The 13,050-nt window shown below is 34.4% G+C and overlaps 1 protein-coding gene and 1 long non-coding RNA gene across 2 annotated transcripts; one reads left to right on the plus strand and one right to left on the minus strand.

Annotated features, from left to right (window-relative positions):
* Window positions 1-1,146: 1,146 nt before the first annotated feature.
* On the plus strand, window positions 1,147-6,529 carry LOC140037072 (uncharacterized). The gene is made up of 3 exons (XR_011841000.1): window positions 1,147-1,262; window positions 1,371-1,441; window positions 3,915-6,529. It is a non-coding gene; the product is annotated as an uncharacterized lncRNA (long non-coding RNA).
* LOC113733026 (nuclear envelope-associated protein 2) lies at window positions 3,380-6,632 on the minus strand. The gene is made up of 5 exons (XM_027259140.2): window positions 6,363-6,632; window positions 5,948-6,055; window positions 4,323-4,784; window positions 4,126-4,227; window positions 3,380-3,825 (listed from the first exon to the last, which is right to left on the minus strand). The coding sequence occupies exons 1-5, from the start codon at window positions 6,630-6,632 to the stop codon at window positions 3,658-3,660; spliced, it is 1,110 nt and encodes a 369-aa protein (XP_027114941.1). The 3' UTR covers window positions 3,380-3,657.
* Between the last annotated feature and the right edge of the window lie 6,418 nt (window positions 6,633-13,050).

Genomic DNA, 13,050 nt, shown 5'->3' on the forward strand with positions numbered 1-13,050 from the left:
TTGATAAATTATAATTGTCCGTAATTGTTTAATTGTCTTAAATTAGTAATGACTAGCGTGATTGATTTCATATTAGGGAGACATACGATCTAATTTAAATAAATCCTAATAGTGTGTTTGTTGATTAAAACAGAACTTTTCTGGTTTTTAATGCAATCAAGAAATTAAATTTTACGGTCATACCTAAGGTTGTTGCTTGATTAAGGAAGTAGTTAACAGGCGCATCTTTGACTATCGAGACACTAAGAAAAAACTAGTTGTTTATCGCGTATATGACAACTATAACATGTTTATTAACGAATAATTGAGATAATTCTTGAATCGATGATCAATTATTTGAACCACTCCCGACGTTATTTCCTTGACTAGAGCTCGTTTATCCTTAAATTAAGTTTAATTTGCTTTAGTTTAATTGTTTTTAATTTGTTGATTGTCCATTTTTATTTTTAGTTGTCCAAACTCCCTCGATTAATTTTCACTTGAAAAAAAAAATAAATTTTCCTCGTAATTTCTGTGGAGATGACCCTACTTACCGTTATACTCATTTATATTTTTATGAATAAAAATTTTATTATTACACAAACCCGACACCTGTCCCATTTTCAAAAGATGAGAAAACATATGTAATGTTAATCATTTTTACTTTTTTTTTTTATATTCTAATTTTTGCATTAATAAAAATTTTAATATAGCACCAACAAAATAAGTTTTACTATATTGAAATTTGACTCCACTTATGGTGAGGTCTTGCCTCCACCCCTACATCCGTACGATAAAATAATTGAAGAGCAAATTACTTAACTTTTTATGCAGTTGAGTTTTAACTCTTCAACTACTAATAATATGTTTTTATCCACTAAATTATTAAAAATTTAAATTTTGAAAATTAATTCTGTCAAATCTAACTATTAATAAAATATCTCATGAAATGTGCAGACCCTTAAATCTAATAGAGTTGATAGTAGAATCAAACAAAATAATCCAAAATTCACACTTTTGATAGTCAAGTGACTAAAAACATGCTACTAATAATTAAGTGACCAAATCTTTAATTGTTGAACAAATTTAGGCTTCCTTTGGATGGAGAGAAAAGGACAGAAAAGAAAGTGACCAGAGAGAAAGCCGTACCATTTCCTTCATTTGGGAGTTTTAATATGGACAGAAAAGAAGGGAAATGAACGGATAGGATCCCTTCCAATTGGTGAAAATTTTTCCGCCCAAAAATGGGAAGAAATGGACGGAAACTTGTTAGGCGGCAAAAGGTATTTTTAATATGACATTTTTGTCCCTTAAAAGCTGATACAAAAATTTATTATTCCCAATATATCCTAAAGTTCATTTGTAAAACCACCGATTCATTTTTTTCTCAGCTCTTACTTTCAATACTTCCAACTGGATTCACTTGGCTTTCTTCCGTTCAACACCCACAATTCAATAACAGGTATTTCTTTGACTCAATCTCTTCTTTCTTTCTTTCTTTGCTCAATCTTCTTTAGAAAATTATGGAAAAAGCATTTTTTTGTGTAGATTGTTATTGTTTATATTCTAAATTTTTTTATTCACTTTCTGTATAAAATTCTTGTCTGCGGGAAATCTTGATCTTTATATTATTGATTTGTGATTATATCTTGCATGGTTATGGTACATGTAAGTTTCGGTGGTGATACATGAATATGAAATTTAAATGCATACATTCTGTTTGTTTATTTGCCTGTGTAAGCTTCAAAGTGTAAAATGATAAACACAGAGTCCATAAACAATATGTTAGCCTCTTTTATTGTAATAATGCATGTTTCTTTGAAATGATTACAAAGATAGTAATACTAGAAGTATTGTTTTGAATGGAGGCTGATGTTCAAAAACAAAATTAGAGATCTCCTTATTCATCATCCCCAGGAGGTTTCATGCTTGTCCCTGCTCAAGTTACGATCCTGGGTATATAATAAGCCTTAAATTGCCTTGAAAACAGTCCAAAGTAAGGATTGGTAATAGTAAAGTTTAAAACTGCCGAAGCTTCTGCAAGTCTGGCCATGTAAACTTTGTCTTTAGGTAGGTACAAAAATTCGGAATTCAATTATCTCAAACCTACAGAGTTCGACAAACTTGACACATTCTTTAAATTACTTGACACATTCTTTAATAGCCTGCCTGAAACCCGCTTGCGGGTTTCCCCCTTATGTAAAATGACTAAAAGCTGCTTTTCTGTTCTATTTATATCAAACACATACTCTCAAACCCTCACCTGAAGGGTGAGGATGAGAGGGGAGGTTTGCTGGGCATCCTAGGGCCCTCCGATGGGCATGTGCAACTCAACGCAGCTTGCATGTAAAAATTTTTTTTTTTTTAAGTAATTTGTTAAATAGCCTGAAACCCGCTTGCGGGTTTCCCCCTTTTTTTTTTTTTAAATAAATTCTATGCTAAAATGACTTAAAACAAAAATAAAAGACTAAAAGTAAATAAAAACTAGCATGAAAAATAAAAATAACAGTAAATAAAAATACACTAAAAATTTGGTGTCTACAGTAGTTACTGAATAATCTGGAAACAGATTGAATGAAGACTCAGAAGAAACGGAAGCTGGTCTCTTATTATTAAAGAGTGAAGGCTAAAATAGGCATATCAGGTGAAAGTTTGTGGTAGAAATCTGTTTTTCGCATATGCACGCGCCTTTGCAGTTCGTTTAAGACACACGCCGAATATTTGACGATTTCCGTCCACTTTTCAGGTTAATTCAAACCACGGGGTATCGATTGGTATGATATTAAACCACAGGGGGTTTTTATGTATGATTGCTTAACCACAGGGGGCTTTTTTGTTGTTTACCCAAAATTTTATAAACATTAGGATGGATCAAGTGGTGAAGAAGTAAAGATTGAGATAATCGAATAATTACTGGTAAACTTGAGGCGATTTACATGCATGCAAGAGAATCGAAATCCAGCAAGAAATTTGTTGTATTATTCACCTTGTGGGAATGCATATGCAATTGTTTTAGAAATTTATCTTGTCCAAATATTCTATTTATGGGAACAAAAAAGCTAATTTTTGGACTTTGATTTACAAATAGAAAGGGCAAATATGTAAAGTTGTGTTCTCATAAAATCCTTTCTTTCCATATCTCTCTAACTCTCAAACAAGAGAAAGATATTTCTTTTCTTTTCTTTCATTAAACTCCCAAACGAAATATGCATCTTTTTCCTTCTCTTCCTTTCTTTCGTAAGCTATCTTTTCTTTTCTTTTCTCTTCCTTCATAAACTCCCAAACTAAGCCGTGACTACCCAAGCAATTTGCTGCAATTTGCTCCACAATTGGGAAGATACGGCTGATAATCATGCTTTGCAGCCCCCAGGAATTAGCACCATTTACCTGCTTCAAAAAATGGATAAAGCTAAGCATTGTAGCGATATTCATTGAAACTTTATCGCCACTACAATCTCTGCAGCTGGAAAAAGAGGATTTTGCCATACAAATACAAAAGACTACCTCTTAAACAAGATCTACCGCCTCCCTAAGGCCTAAATTTCTTCCGCTGGGCTTCTAGGAACCTAAGATTTTTACAGAGTCCTAACTAGTATCTGCTAGAAGCCTAAGTTTTTTACACAGTCCTAACTAGTAACTGCTGCTCTAAAAACGGTACAGGGCCTGCAGGCTATAACATTACCGCTTTGAAAATAGTACTAAGACCAGCATAGACATCGATACCACGATTTTGAACCCTGAGGTTTCCCAAAAATTCTGCTTGTCAATGCTCACAGGTATGTTTTGTTGCTTAGTTGCCAACTGATCTCTGAGTTCTTTCAGGGCTCTGTCCCTACGTTCTCCCATCTGTATAGCAGGGTAATATGATTAGAAATGCATGTTAACATGCCAAATAACTGAAGGAATCACGTATGAATCGCTTTCTCCTTTTACAGGACTTTTGGAAAGGTGGGGGGGGGGGAGTGGAGCTTATTGCCATGTTAGCTGCTCAGGCTTCAAGAACCGCTAAAAGTCTCTTTATCTTGTCTTTCAAATTGGGAAAACAAATGTCAAAACCAAGTTTGCTTCAAACTTGAACAGGAATAGCGGCAATATCTCACCATTACACCAAGAGACTACAAAGCATCGAGAACGATAGGAAATTACCCTTTGGAGCTTGCGAGTTTGAGCACGAGCTTCTTGTAGACAAAACTCCAACTTCAACACCCTCTTCTTCAACTCCTGATCAGCCCTTCGATGCTTCTCTAACTGCTCAACATTGCAAGAAACAATAATGTCAAGGCTATTGACGAACTATGAATTGTGGGTAAAGTAACATATAAGAGAAAATGCGGTGGTCAAACCTTGGACTCCAATTCCTTAGTTTTGAGTTTCCAGTGAGCAGACATAATCCTGATCTCATCTCTCAGCTTGGCTATTTCTTCATCCTTTGCAGCCAACAGCTTATTCATCTTCTCAAAATTTTTTGGAGAAACCTCATCTAATATCCTCCTCAATTCGCAGTCTTTATTTGCTCCAGCTTTGGCCAAAGCTTGCATGATATCCTGCTCGACCCGTATGACTTCATCTTTCAGTTGCTTTTGGGAAAATTCTCTTGCTTGAAGATCCTTCTGCAGGTGATCTAACTGCTCACCCAATTTGTTTACACGACTTTCATGCTCCTTTAAAGAATTATTTTTCTCATCTAGTTCTTTCAGAAGCACCAAACACTGCATTTGCGCAGACTCTGCAGATGCAGCACTAGTAGCTGCAGTTGCTTGAGTTGCTGAAAGCTGTGATCGAAGATCATCCAACTCCTTAAGGTACTGCATTGCATTCAAAGATTAATGTTCTCAGCTTAGTGACCAGAAAAGAGAGGGGGGGGGGGGGGGAGGGAGGCAAAAAAGAATAATATAAGCTGTGAAAAGACACAAGATATTGTACCCTGGGCATTTACAGAACAAGAATGTCGCCTTACATAAGGGAACTCGTAATTTATCATCTCTACCATATGGCAATGTAAATGAAATTCAGTTTTCACAGATTCCAGCTATTGTATAGTTTTTAGTGCATAAGAGAAGACTCAGTCCCCCACTTGTCCAGAAATTCTAGTAGGAACAAACAAACAATAATTAGAAAATAAATAAGAAGTTTAAAATTTTCCACTTGTAGTTTGGAGTAAATACCATCCCAAAAAGACAAAGCGTTGAAAATTTCTCTGTTTCTTTCTAAGTTCAATTAGCTTTGTCCTTCACTCCCCAGTAGAACTGAGTATGGCATAACTAATAATGTTGTTTAACATTTTACCTTTTAAGGGTCAAACTACTTCAAAAGGTGTGGACCGAAGTTCTTTTGCCACCATAACCAGTACAAATGATACTGTCAATCATATGGTAACATCACTCTCGCTTGGGTATACCCCTCTAGTTTTCAAAAACTAAAAGTAAGCGAACCAGGAAAAACAGGATACAACAAACATATACTCCCATAAACATTTGAACAATGTTAAGATTGACAGTGTACTGCCAAGCCAAATATATTAGCAAATGGCTGTATTGGCCTAATCTCACACTAAAAGATTCTCTTTCCCAAACCATTTCATATAAATAAGAGGGACAAACTTTTTGAACCATTCAAACTGCAAAAAAGTAAAGCAAGGCAACCATTTAATAATGAAGTTGATAGTTAATCCTGTTCCTACTTCCCCATAATAACAAACAAGAAAAGCCAAAAAGTAGCTTCAAAAGATGAGTATCAGGTGTCATGCTAATGGATCTACTCACAAACATAAAACAAAAATAAACTATGAAAAAACAAAATGCTAAAGAAAAACAATCCCTCCCTTCAGATCCATCCGGTGAAATCACCAGGAAAAACTAAAATCATCACAAACCAGATTTGCAATCCGAAGACCCATAATAGAAGATAAAACAAAATCAATCTGTTTCGAACACATGCATAACCATAAAGGTGGAATTGAAACTAATACTTTCTCAGAAGTAGATGCAGAAGCACGAAGCTGCCCATTTCTATCTTCCAAGCTCTTGTGTAGTCTGTTTATTTCCTCTTCCATTTTCTTTGCTTTAATCTCCGCTTCCTGCAATTCAAAAAACCATTAATAAAAACAGAAGCTTTTCCAAAACCAACTGTGCCGAGTTTTTGGCTAAAATCAAGAACTCCATAGCAAAATCAAACCCTTTTTCACAAGACCAAGAACCCAGTAAGTAGAACAATCCGCGTTTGCAAAAACAAAAACCCATTAAGAAACTCAAAATTTTTAAGCAAATCGAGAACCCGATAATAAAAACCAAAACTTTTCACCACAATCATCAACTTAAGGCCCCACCCATTATTTCACTTCCAAAAAGTCAAAAACTCATATATCTTTCCATTTCGGAACATGCCTGGCGGGTTAGGGATTCACGAGCAAATGACTGTTCTTGAGAAGCAAGGCGGCTGCGGACATCCTTCAGCTCAGCCGCCAAGGACACCACGTTCCTCCGGAAACTCTGCTTCTTCTCACTTAGATCTTTTAACAAGGGATCTATCTCCCTTTCTCTTCCACCACCACCACCACCAGCCCCCAGTCCCACCGACGACGACAACGACGACACCGAGGAAGTAGACGAGGAGGAAGACGACGGCCTCTCCGTCACCGTCGATACTGATGACATCACTGCATACACAACTACTCTAATGCTCCTCTGCTACTCTGCGTAATAGAAATGAGCCCACTTTGCTATGAGTTGAATGCTTTCATGGCGCTTCATGTGAACACGTATGCCAACCCAGCATTTATTTCGCTGACAATTAAAGAAAATTCTTTTAAATCAGCTAATTAATCACTACCATATATACCACTATTATTACTATTCTTGAAAATAAATTACAGGGCTACTCATCGTTGACAGATACCACACTCAGGTTGATTCAAATTTGAAACTTTTTTTTCTTGAAGGGTGTGAAACTATAGGACTCAACTCAAATCCCAGATGGAAAGCAAGAAGGAAAGACGAACGGTAAAAGATAAGTATTTGAACAGATAATTGTATAAGCCTCAAAAGTCTTACCTTTTTTAGTTGTAGATTGATTTTGAACTGAAAATAAAGAAACCTCTTTTGATACGAAAGACTACAGCTTACATGCAGAAATAATAGCAGTTTTCACATCTATATGGTTGAGGAGACGAGGATAAATGAAAAGAACACGGAAAATACACACTACTACCACTCTGATCCTTCGATTTTCAGCTACACCATTTTTAATTTTAAGTCAAACTTTCATGTGATACAAGCATATAGATGCAGACACATGTACTTAGAGAGAGAGAGAGAGACGACGAACGAGGAAGGTAACCACACAAGACAAAAACAAGCCCGGATTCACTGCTTTTAAAAATGTGTTGTGTAAGTAGAGATACTATGAGCTAATTCTCTGCTTCGCCCTTAACCTTTAAGCAATTTGCACTTCATACCCCAAACTTACTTTGGTGCCGGTATATCTTGTTTATATTGAAACTTTTGGGAATGGGTCGTTTTTCCAAATTATTTTTATAAATGCTTTTTAAATTTTCAACTTACTTATAGTAGTCCTACGAAAATTTAAATGTTATACAAAATGTTGGACAATAAGTGGATGGATGTGATGGCAAAGGAAAACAAAAGGGAATCAAAATGAATAATCGATTCAGTGTTTTATCACAAAAGGATCATAATTTTATAATGTTGGGTTAGATTCAAATTTAAACTTTTTGAGATAGACTTTTAACTTCTATTTAAATTAATTACTTCATTTTAACTGTATTTGGAAGTGATTAAAAATTCACATAAATATTAAGGCACAATTGCATAATTAGTTTACAGGTGGTATTGATGAGGGTGGAAATAGCGTGTAAGTCCAAAATGCGCCCACAATCATTTCATTTCATTCTTAGCAATGTTAGAAATTTCCAACTGCATTGCTTTTTTTGAAATTCTTATAAAAAAATTATTTTATAACGATTTGATATAGCTGTGAAATATATTTATGAAAAATGTATTCCATTTTTTGAGGAAAAAAAAACAATGCAAACAAGGGGAAAAGTGAGAACTTTGAAAAGATTCATAATAGGGATGTAAAGGTGGAATCTTGCAATTATTGTAATAAATATGTAACGTAGGGGATTTACCGGCCGTTGATTAGTCGGGGACAAAAGATCGGACGGCGAAGAATGGACTTAGAGGGACGAGGATTTTTGGGTGATTAAGGGGTCTTGAGTGATTAACATTATTGTTGCTTATATTAAGCGACATGGGTCTGGGAAGAAGACAACTGGACAGGGAGTAATAATGAGGGTTGAGGTTCGGATTTGACGGTTATGTTTCTAGGAGTTGGTTCGGAGAGTCCGAGCCTCGGGTTTGTCGAAATGACAAAAGTCCGAGCCTGAAGGTCGGTCAGGAGATAGCGGGGGAATGAGGTAAGCGCGGCAAATCTTAAATTTTCATGGGGAAGATAAATCCGGCCACGTGGACGGCGTGCTGAGCCTTTGGACCCAGGTTTGCCAGTGCGCCAGAGCTCAGTCCATTGGCCCAACTAAACTTAGAGCCCAGCGAATAAATTAATTTGGGTTGAGAAAACATAGGAAATCAGCCACTCAATTTGAAGTAATATAATATGAAGAAGAAAAATGGGAAAAAAAATGAAAAGAAAAAAGAAGGAAGCATGGAATAATTTGGATTGTTTATCCTAATTAGTATTCCTCTGATATTATTATATATTGTATAGGTATTAATTAGGTTTGATGAATCCTTTTCCTTTTATTGATAGATTTGTGATTGTGATGTCTCTTGGTTCATCTCCTAAATCCTAGCCTTTAAACCTTTGCAAGGCCTAGTCACAAAATTATAAGTACTTTTTTCTAAAATTTTTCTAACAGAGAATGAATAGAATGAGATTTAAGGAATAAAATTCTAGCCTCCCTTTGTCAGGCTAGCTTACAAAATCATAAATATATTTTGTAAAACAAAAATTTCTAGCAAGGAAGAAATTATGTCTAAAAAATGGAGAGGATTTGAACTCGAGACATTTAAATTATGGAATTTCAATCTTAGCCACTGAACTAAAGTCTCGTCGGCCAAGTAATGTACATTTATTGTTACATGTGTGATTATATTTCATAACTGTGCTTACATGCAAGCTTAACTTCTATTTTTCGTTAAGTTGATATTGTGGTGTATCTGAATCCTATTTTGTCACGATCAAATTCCTATATTAATACTCATTAGAAAAATTCTTATATTACAGCAATATATAGTGCATGTTACATTTGTATCTTTCATAAAAAAAAAAAAAAAAGAAAGCTTCAGAAAATATTGTCTGTTTGGATTGTGAATTATTAGAGATATTTTTACTGTAACACTTTTTGTGATGTGATGTATGTGAGGTAAAAAGGTAATTGGGAAGATAAAAATGTGTATTGGAAATTGTAATGATGATGTAAGCAAATAAATTTGAGGAAATAAAACCCAATCCAAACAATTAGAGATTTAGGGGAAAACTCTGATGTAGAAGGCAAATTTAGATATGGGCGTATTAATGCAATCAAATTTTCGGTACTCAAAATTTGCATGCGTGCAAAATCTACAGCATCGTACTTATGTAAGAAAAATTCACATAAATGACTATTAACCGTTGTGACTTTACTACTTTTCAATGATTTTCGCATCCAAAACAAAATTCATTGCCTTATGCTTATATTTCACAATCCCATAGACACCTGGTCTGGATTGTGGTTTTCGCAGAAAAAATTTTATATTTTTCTTGACGTATAAAAACTCTTAAAACTAGCAATTCAATAAAATTATTCTATGGTAAGGAGACATTTATAAACTCTCCTAGTCCTCAAGAAAACTTTTGGAAGTCTCTTGTATTCGTTGAGTGTATAAGCAAATCCCGTCCCATGCATAAACCAACGAAAGCACGCCAACAACTGATCTTTGCTCGAAGAAGCTAAGGTGAAAGCGTGAGGAAGCGGGAAGGTAGCTGGAGCTGTAAAGCCTTCGACAACAGCGCAGCTAACCCGACGAACAATGGTGAAGTATTCCTTAACTTGCCTGTACACTAAAAGTAAAAGTAAAATTCTGTACTACTTTTTCGTTTTGGCCTTTTTGTCTGTGTCCAATTCAAATGACGCTGTAGTGCTGTACTATGCCCGTGAATCACATTTTAATCTACTATTACCAGAAATTATTGTGGGCAGTCTTGGAAATATCAGTTAGTACTACTACTAGTTGTACTAGTTCCCTTGTTTACAAACAGACATAGAAACCCAAGAAGTTTGTTGACAGCTGATTGCACATGTTTAATACTTACTTCGTCCCAATTATTTAGTCATATTGATCGGAGAATTCAACTTTTTAAAAATAATAATTTAATTATGATGTTTATATTTTTCTTTCTAATTTTATCTCCATAAATTTAAAATTTAATTTGAACGATAATATGTATATAATTAAAAAGAATGGTTATATTAAAAAAAAGATTAAAAGGTATTTTGAGCTTTTTAACATAACAAATGTTTTAAGATATTTTAAAACATAAAGTATGACGCTTTCCATGAGAAGGAAGGAATAGTAATGTAGTAGAAGTCATACACAAAACTGCTCTAGTTTTTCTTGCTTTCTATTCGCTGTCCTAATTGGAAAAGATGCAGTTAAGTCTCCCAAGTTTTTGATTGCCTTATTCTTGTATTATTATTATTTTGCCATTTCTTGCTAAAGGGTTTTGCCCTACCTGTTCAACATGCAATATTTTTTTCTTTCACATTTGTTTGCTGCGCAAACAAGGAATTTGTGCATGATCTGAGTCATCTGACAAGGAAAGTTAGTGAAAGTGGAACTTTCCGGGCAACGGTGGTCTACGATGAAGACAATAAATTTGATAATGACTTCATTGTAATTTTTCAGTAGCTAATACATATGAAATAAAAAATTTATTCTTGAGAAACGTTAAACGTTTTTTCTTAAGAAACTACAATCCAAACAAGACCGTACGACTGCTGACAATCATTTGAGATAGTGAGTTATTTAAGATATTTTTACTGTAGCACTTTTTGTGATGTGATGTATGTGAAATAAAAAGATACTTAGAAAGATAAAAAGCTGTATTGAAAATTGTAATAATGATGTAAGCAAATATATTTGAGGAAATAACCCACTATCCAAACAAATCCATTTGTGTCGAAGGTCGAAACCTTATCACCTCCTATCCTCAACCTTCTCCTCCTCATTCAATAAATGTCATATTAAGGCAAAAAGAAAATTGAGTATTTCCCTTTCGTTATGTTCTTGGACTTGGTATGGTTCACTGATAAGCTTGATCATAACATCGAGGTTGACTTTACAGGCTGAGTTGAACATCAATGAGGTTAAAAATAAAGCATGCAACGCTATTGATAGAGAAAGAATTTAATTCCCCACTGGCCTTTATTTTCTTTTCCCCTTTTCCCACCAAATTCCTTTTTGTGCCAAATAAAGAAGATTGACAATTAGATTCTTTAGTGGTGGGTGCTAGTGGATTACATGTAGAGCTGTTAAACGAACCGAGCTGTTCGGTAGCTCGGTTCGTTTCGGCTCGTTCGTGTTCGTGAAAGGCTCGTTCGAAATTTTAAACGAATCGAGTTCGAACGAATTTTTTTGTTCGATTAATAATCGAGCGAACACGAGCATGTTCGCGAGTTTTAACGAACATTCGCGAACATGCTAAACGAACGTTCGCGAACACGAACATGTTCGCGAGTTTTAACGAACGTTCGCGAACATAGACATAATTATCATTTAACAAATTTTAGGGTTAATTTTATGGCTGGACTTTTATATTTAAAGGGCAAATTTCTTTGTTTTATTTATTGTTTTTATGTTAATGTTAGTTATATAGTTAATGAATAATAGAATTTAGTCACTTAGTGCTTTAATTATTTTTTAGAATGATTAATAATTTGCATGGCATATTTAAGGCATAAAATAATTTGGATTCGACCATTTCGAACATGTTCACGAACGGCTCGTTTATGTTAAACGAGCCGAACTCGAACTCGAACTCGAACATGAATTTTACTTAACGAACCGAACACGAACACATGTTTGGAGTTCGAAAATTAACGAACGAACACGAACGTTGTTCGAACTGCTTAACGAACAGAGCTCAAACATGAGATACTCGGTTCGATTCGGTTCGTTTACAGCTCTAATTACATGGAGGAAGGATATTCATTGTCCAACTACATATGATAAGGAGCGATTTGTGATCCATTTCAATTTTGATTGCTAATGATATCAAGTTGTGAGTACAATTGTAAACGCATCATTACTCTCAAGCTTGTGATGTAAAACATTTTAGAGATTGTATGTAGCTTGTTTAATTTTATGACATCTCTTTAGGGACAAGTACAAGTCCCTAAGTGCAAAAATTTCACATCTAGAGAATTACTAGTGGCTTTCTTTGATCTGCACATTTCTCACTTAAAACTAAAGGTGTGTTTGATAAAACTGAAAATTGAAAATTGAATCTATTAAGTTATTAAATTGTTAGGTACTAAATTTGATATATTTGAGTGTATATCACATTAAATGATAAATGAACAGTTGATCACTTATTGTTTAGATAATGTTTTGACTAAAAAATTCAATGTCATTTAATTAATTAAGATGTTCTATTTTTTTATTATCAAACGCATTTGAACATATTAATATTTGAATTTATTAAGTTTAAGTGCTAAACTGCATTATCAAACAGGCCTAACACTCTTTTGCAAGGCAACCTCAAGAATTATTTTTTTTCTTAAAAAAAAGGGAAACTCTCTTTTGTATGTTATTACCAAAATGAAAACTCTTCTGCAAGTAGGCACTGGATGGTCCATATTCCATCTTAAGTCAAATCGTGTCAAACATAGTAGGGTTAATTACAACAAATCCCCCAAGATTTTAGAAAGGACACATTGTACCACTTTAAATTTCAGAAATATGCACTCTGTCTCCTTAACTTAAAAATATTTGTATTTTCAAACAACAAGAGATAAGCGAATTTTGTTGAAAATCTAACCATTTTTTCCAATGT

The sequence above is a fragment of the Coffea arabica genome, chromosome 2e (genome assembly GCF_036785885.1).
Source record: "Coffea arabica cultivar ET-39 chromosome 2e, Coffea Arabica ET-39 HiFi, whole genome shotgun sequence".
Lineage (NCBI taxonomy): Eukaryota > Viridiplantae > Streptophyta > Magnoliopsida > Gentianales > Rubiaceae > Coffea > Coffea arabica.

Coding starts and splice junctions, on each gene's coding strand:
- LOC113733026 (XM_027259140.2), bottom strand. CDS start 6,632: ATGTCATCAGTATCGACGGTGACGGAGAGGCCGTCGTCTTCCTCCTCG. Junction 4,785..5,947: donor CTGCATCTACTTCTGAGAAA/GTATTAGTTTCA, acceptor AATGCAATGCAG/TACCTTAAGGAGTTGGATGA. Junction 3,826..4,125: donor AAACTCGCAAGCTCCAAAGG/GTAATTTCCTAT, acceptor CCTGCTATACAG/ATGGGAGAACGTAGGGACAG.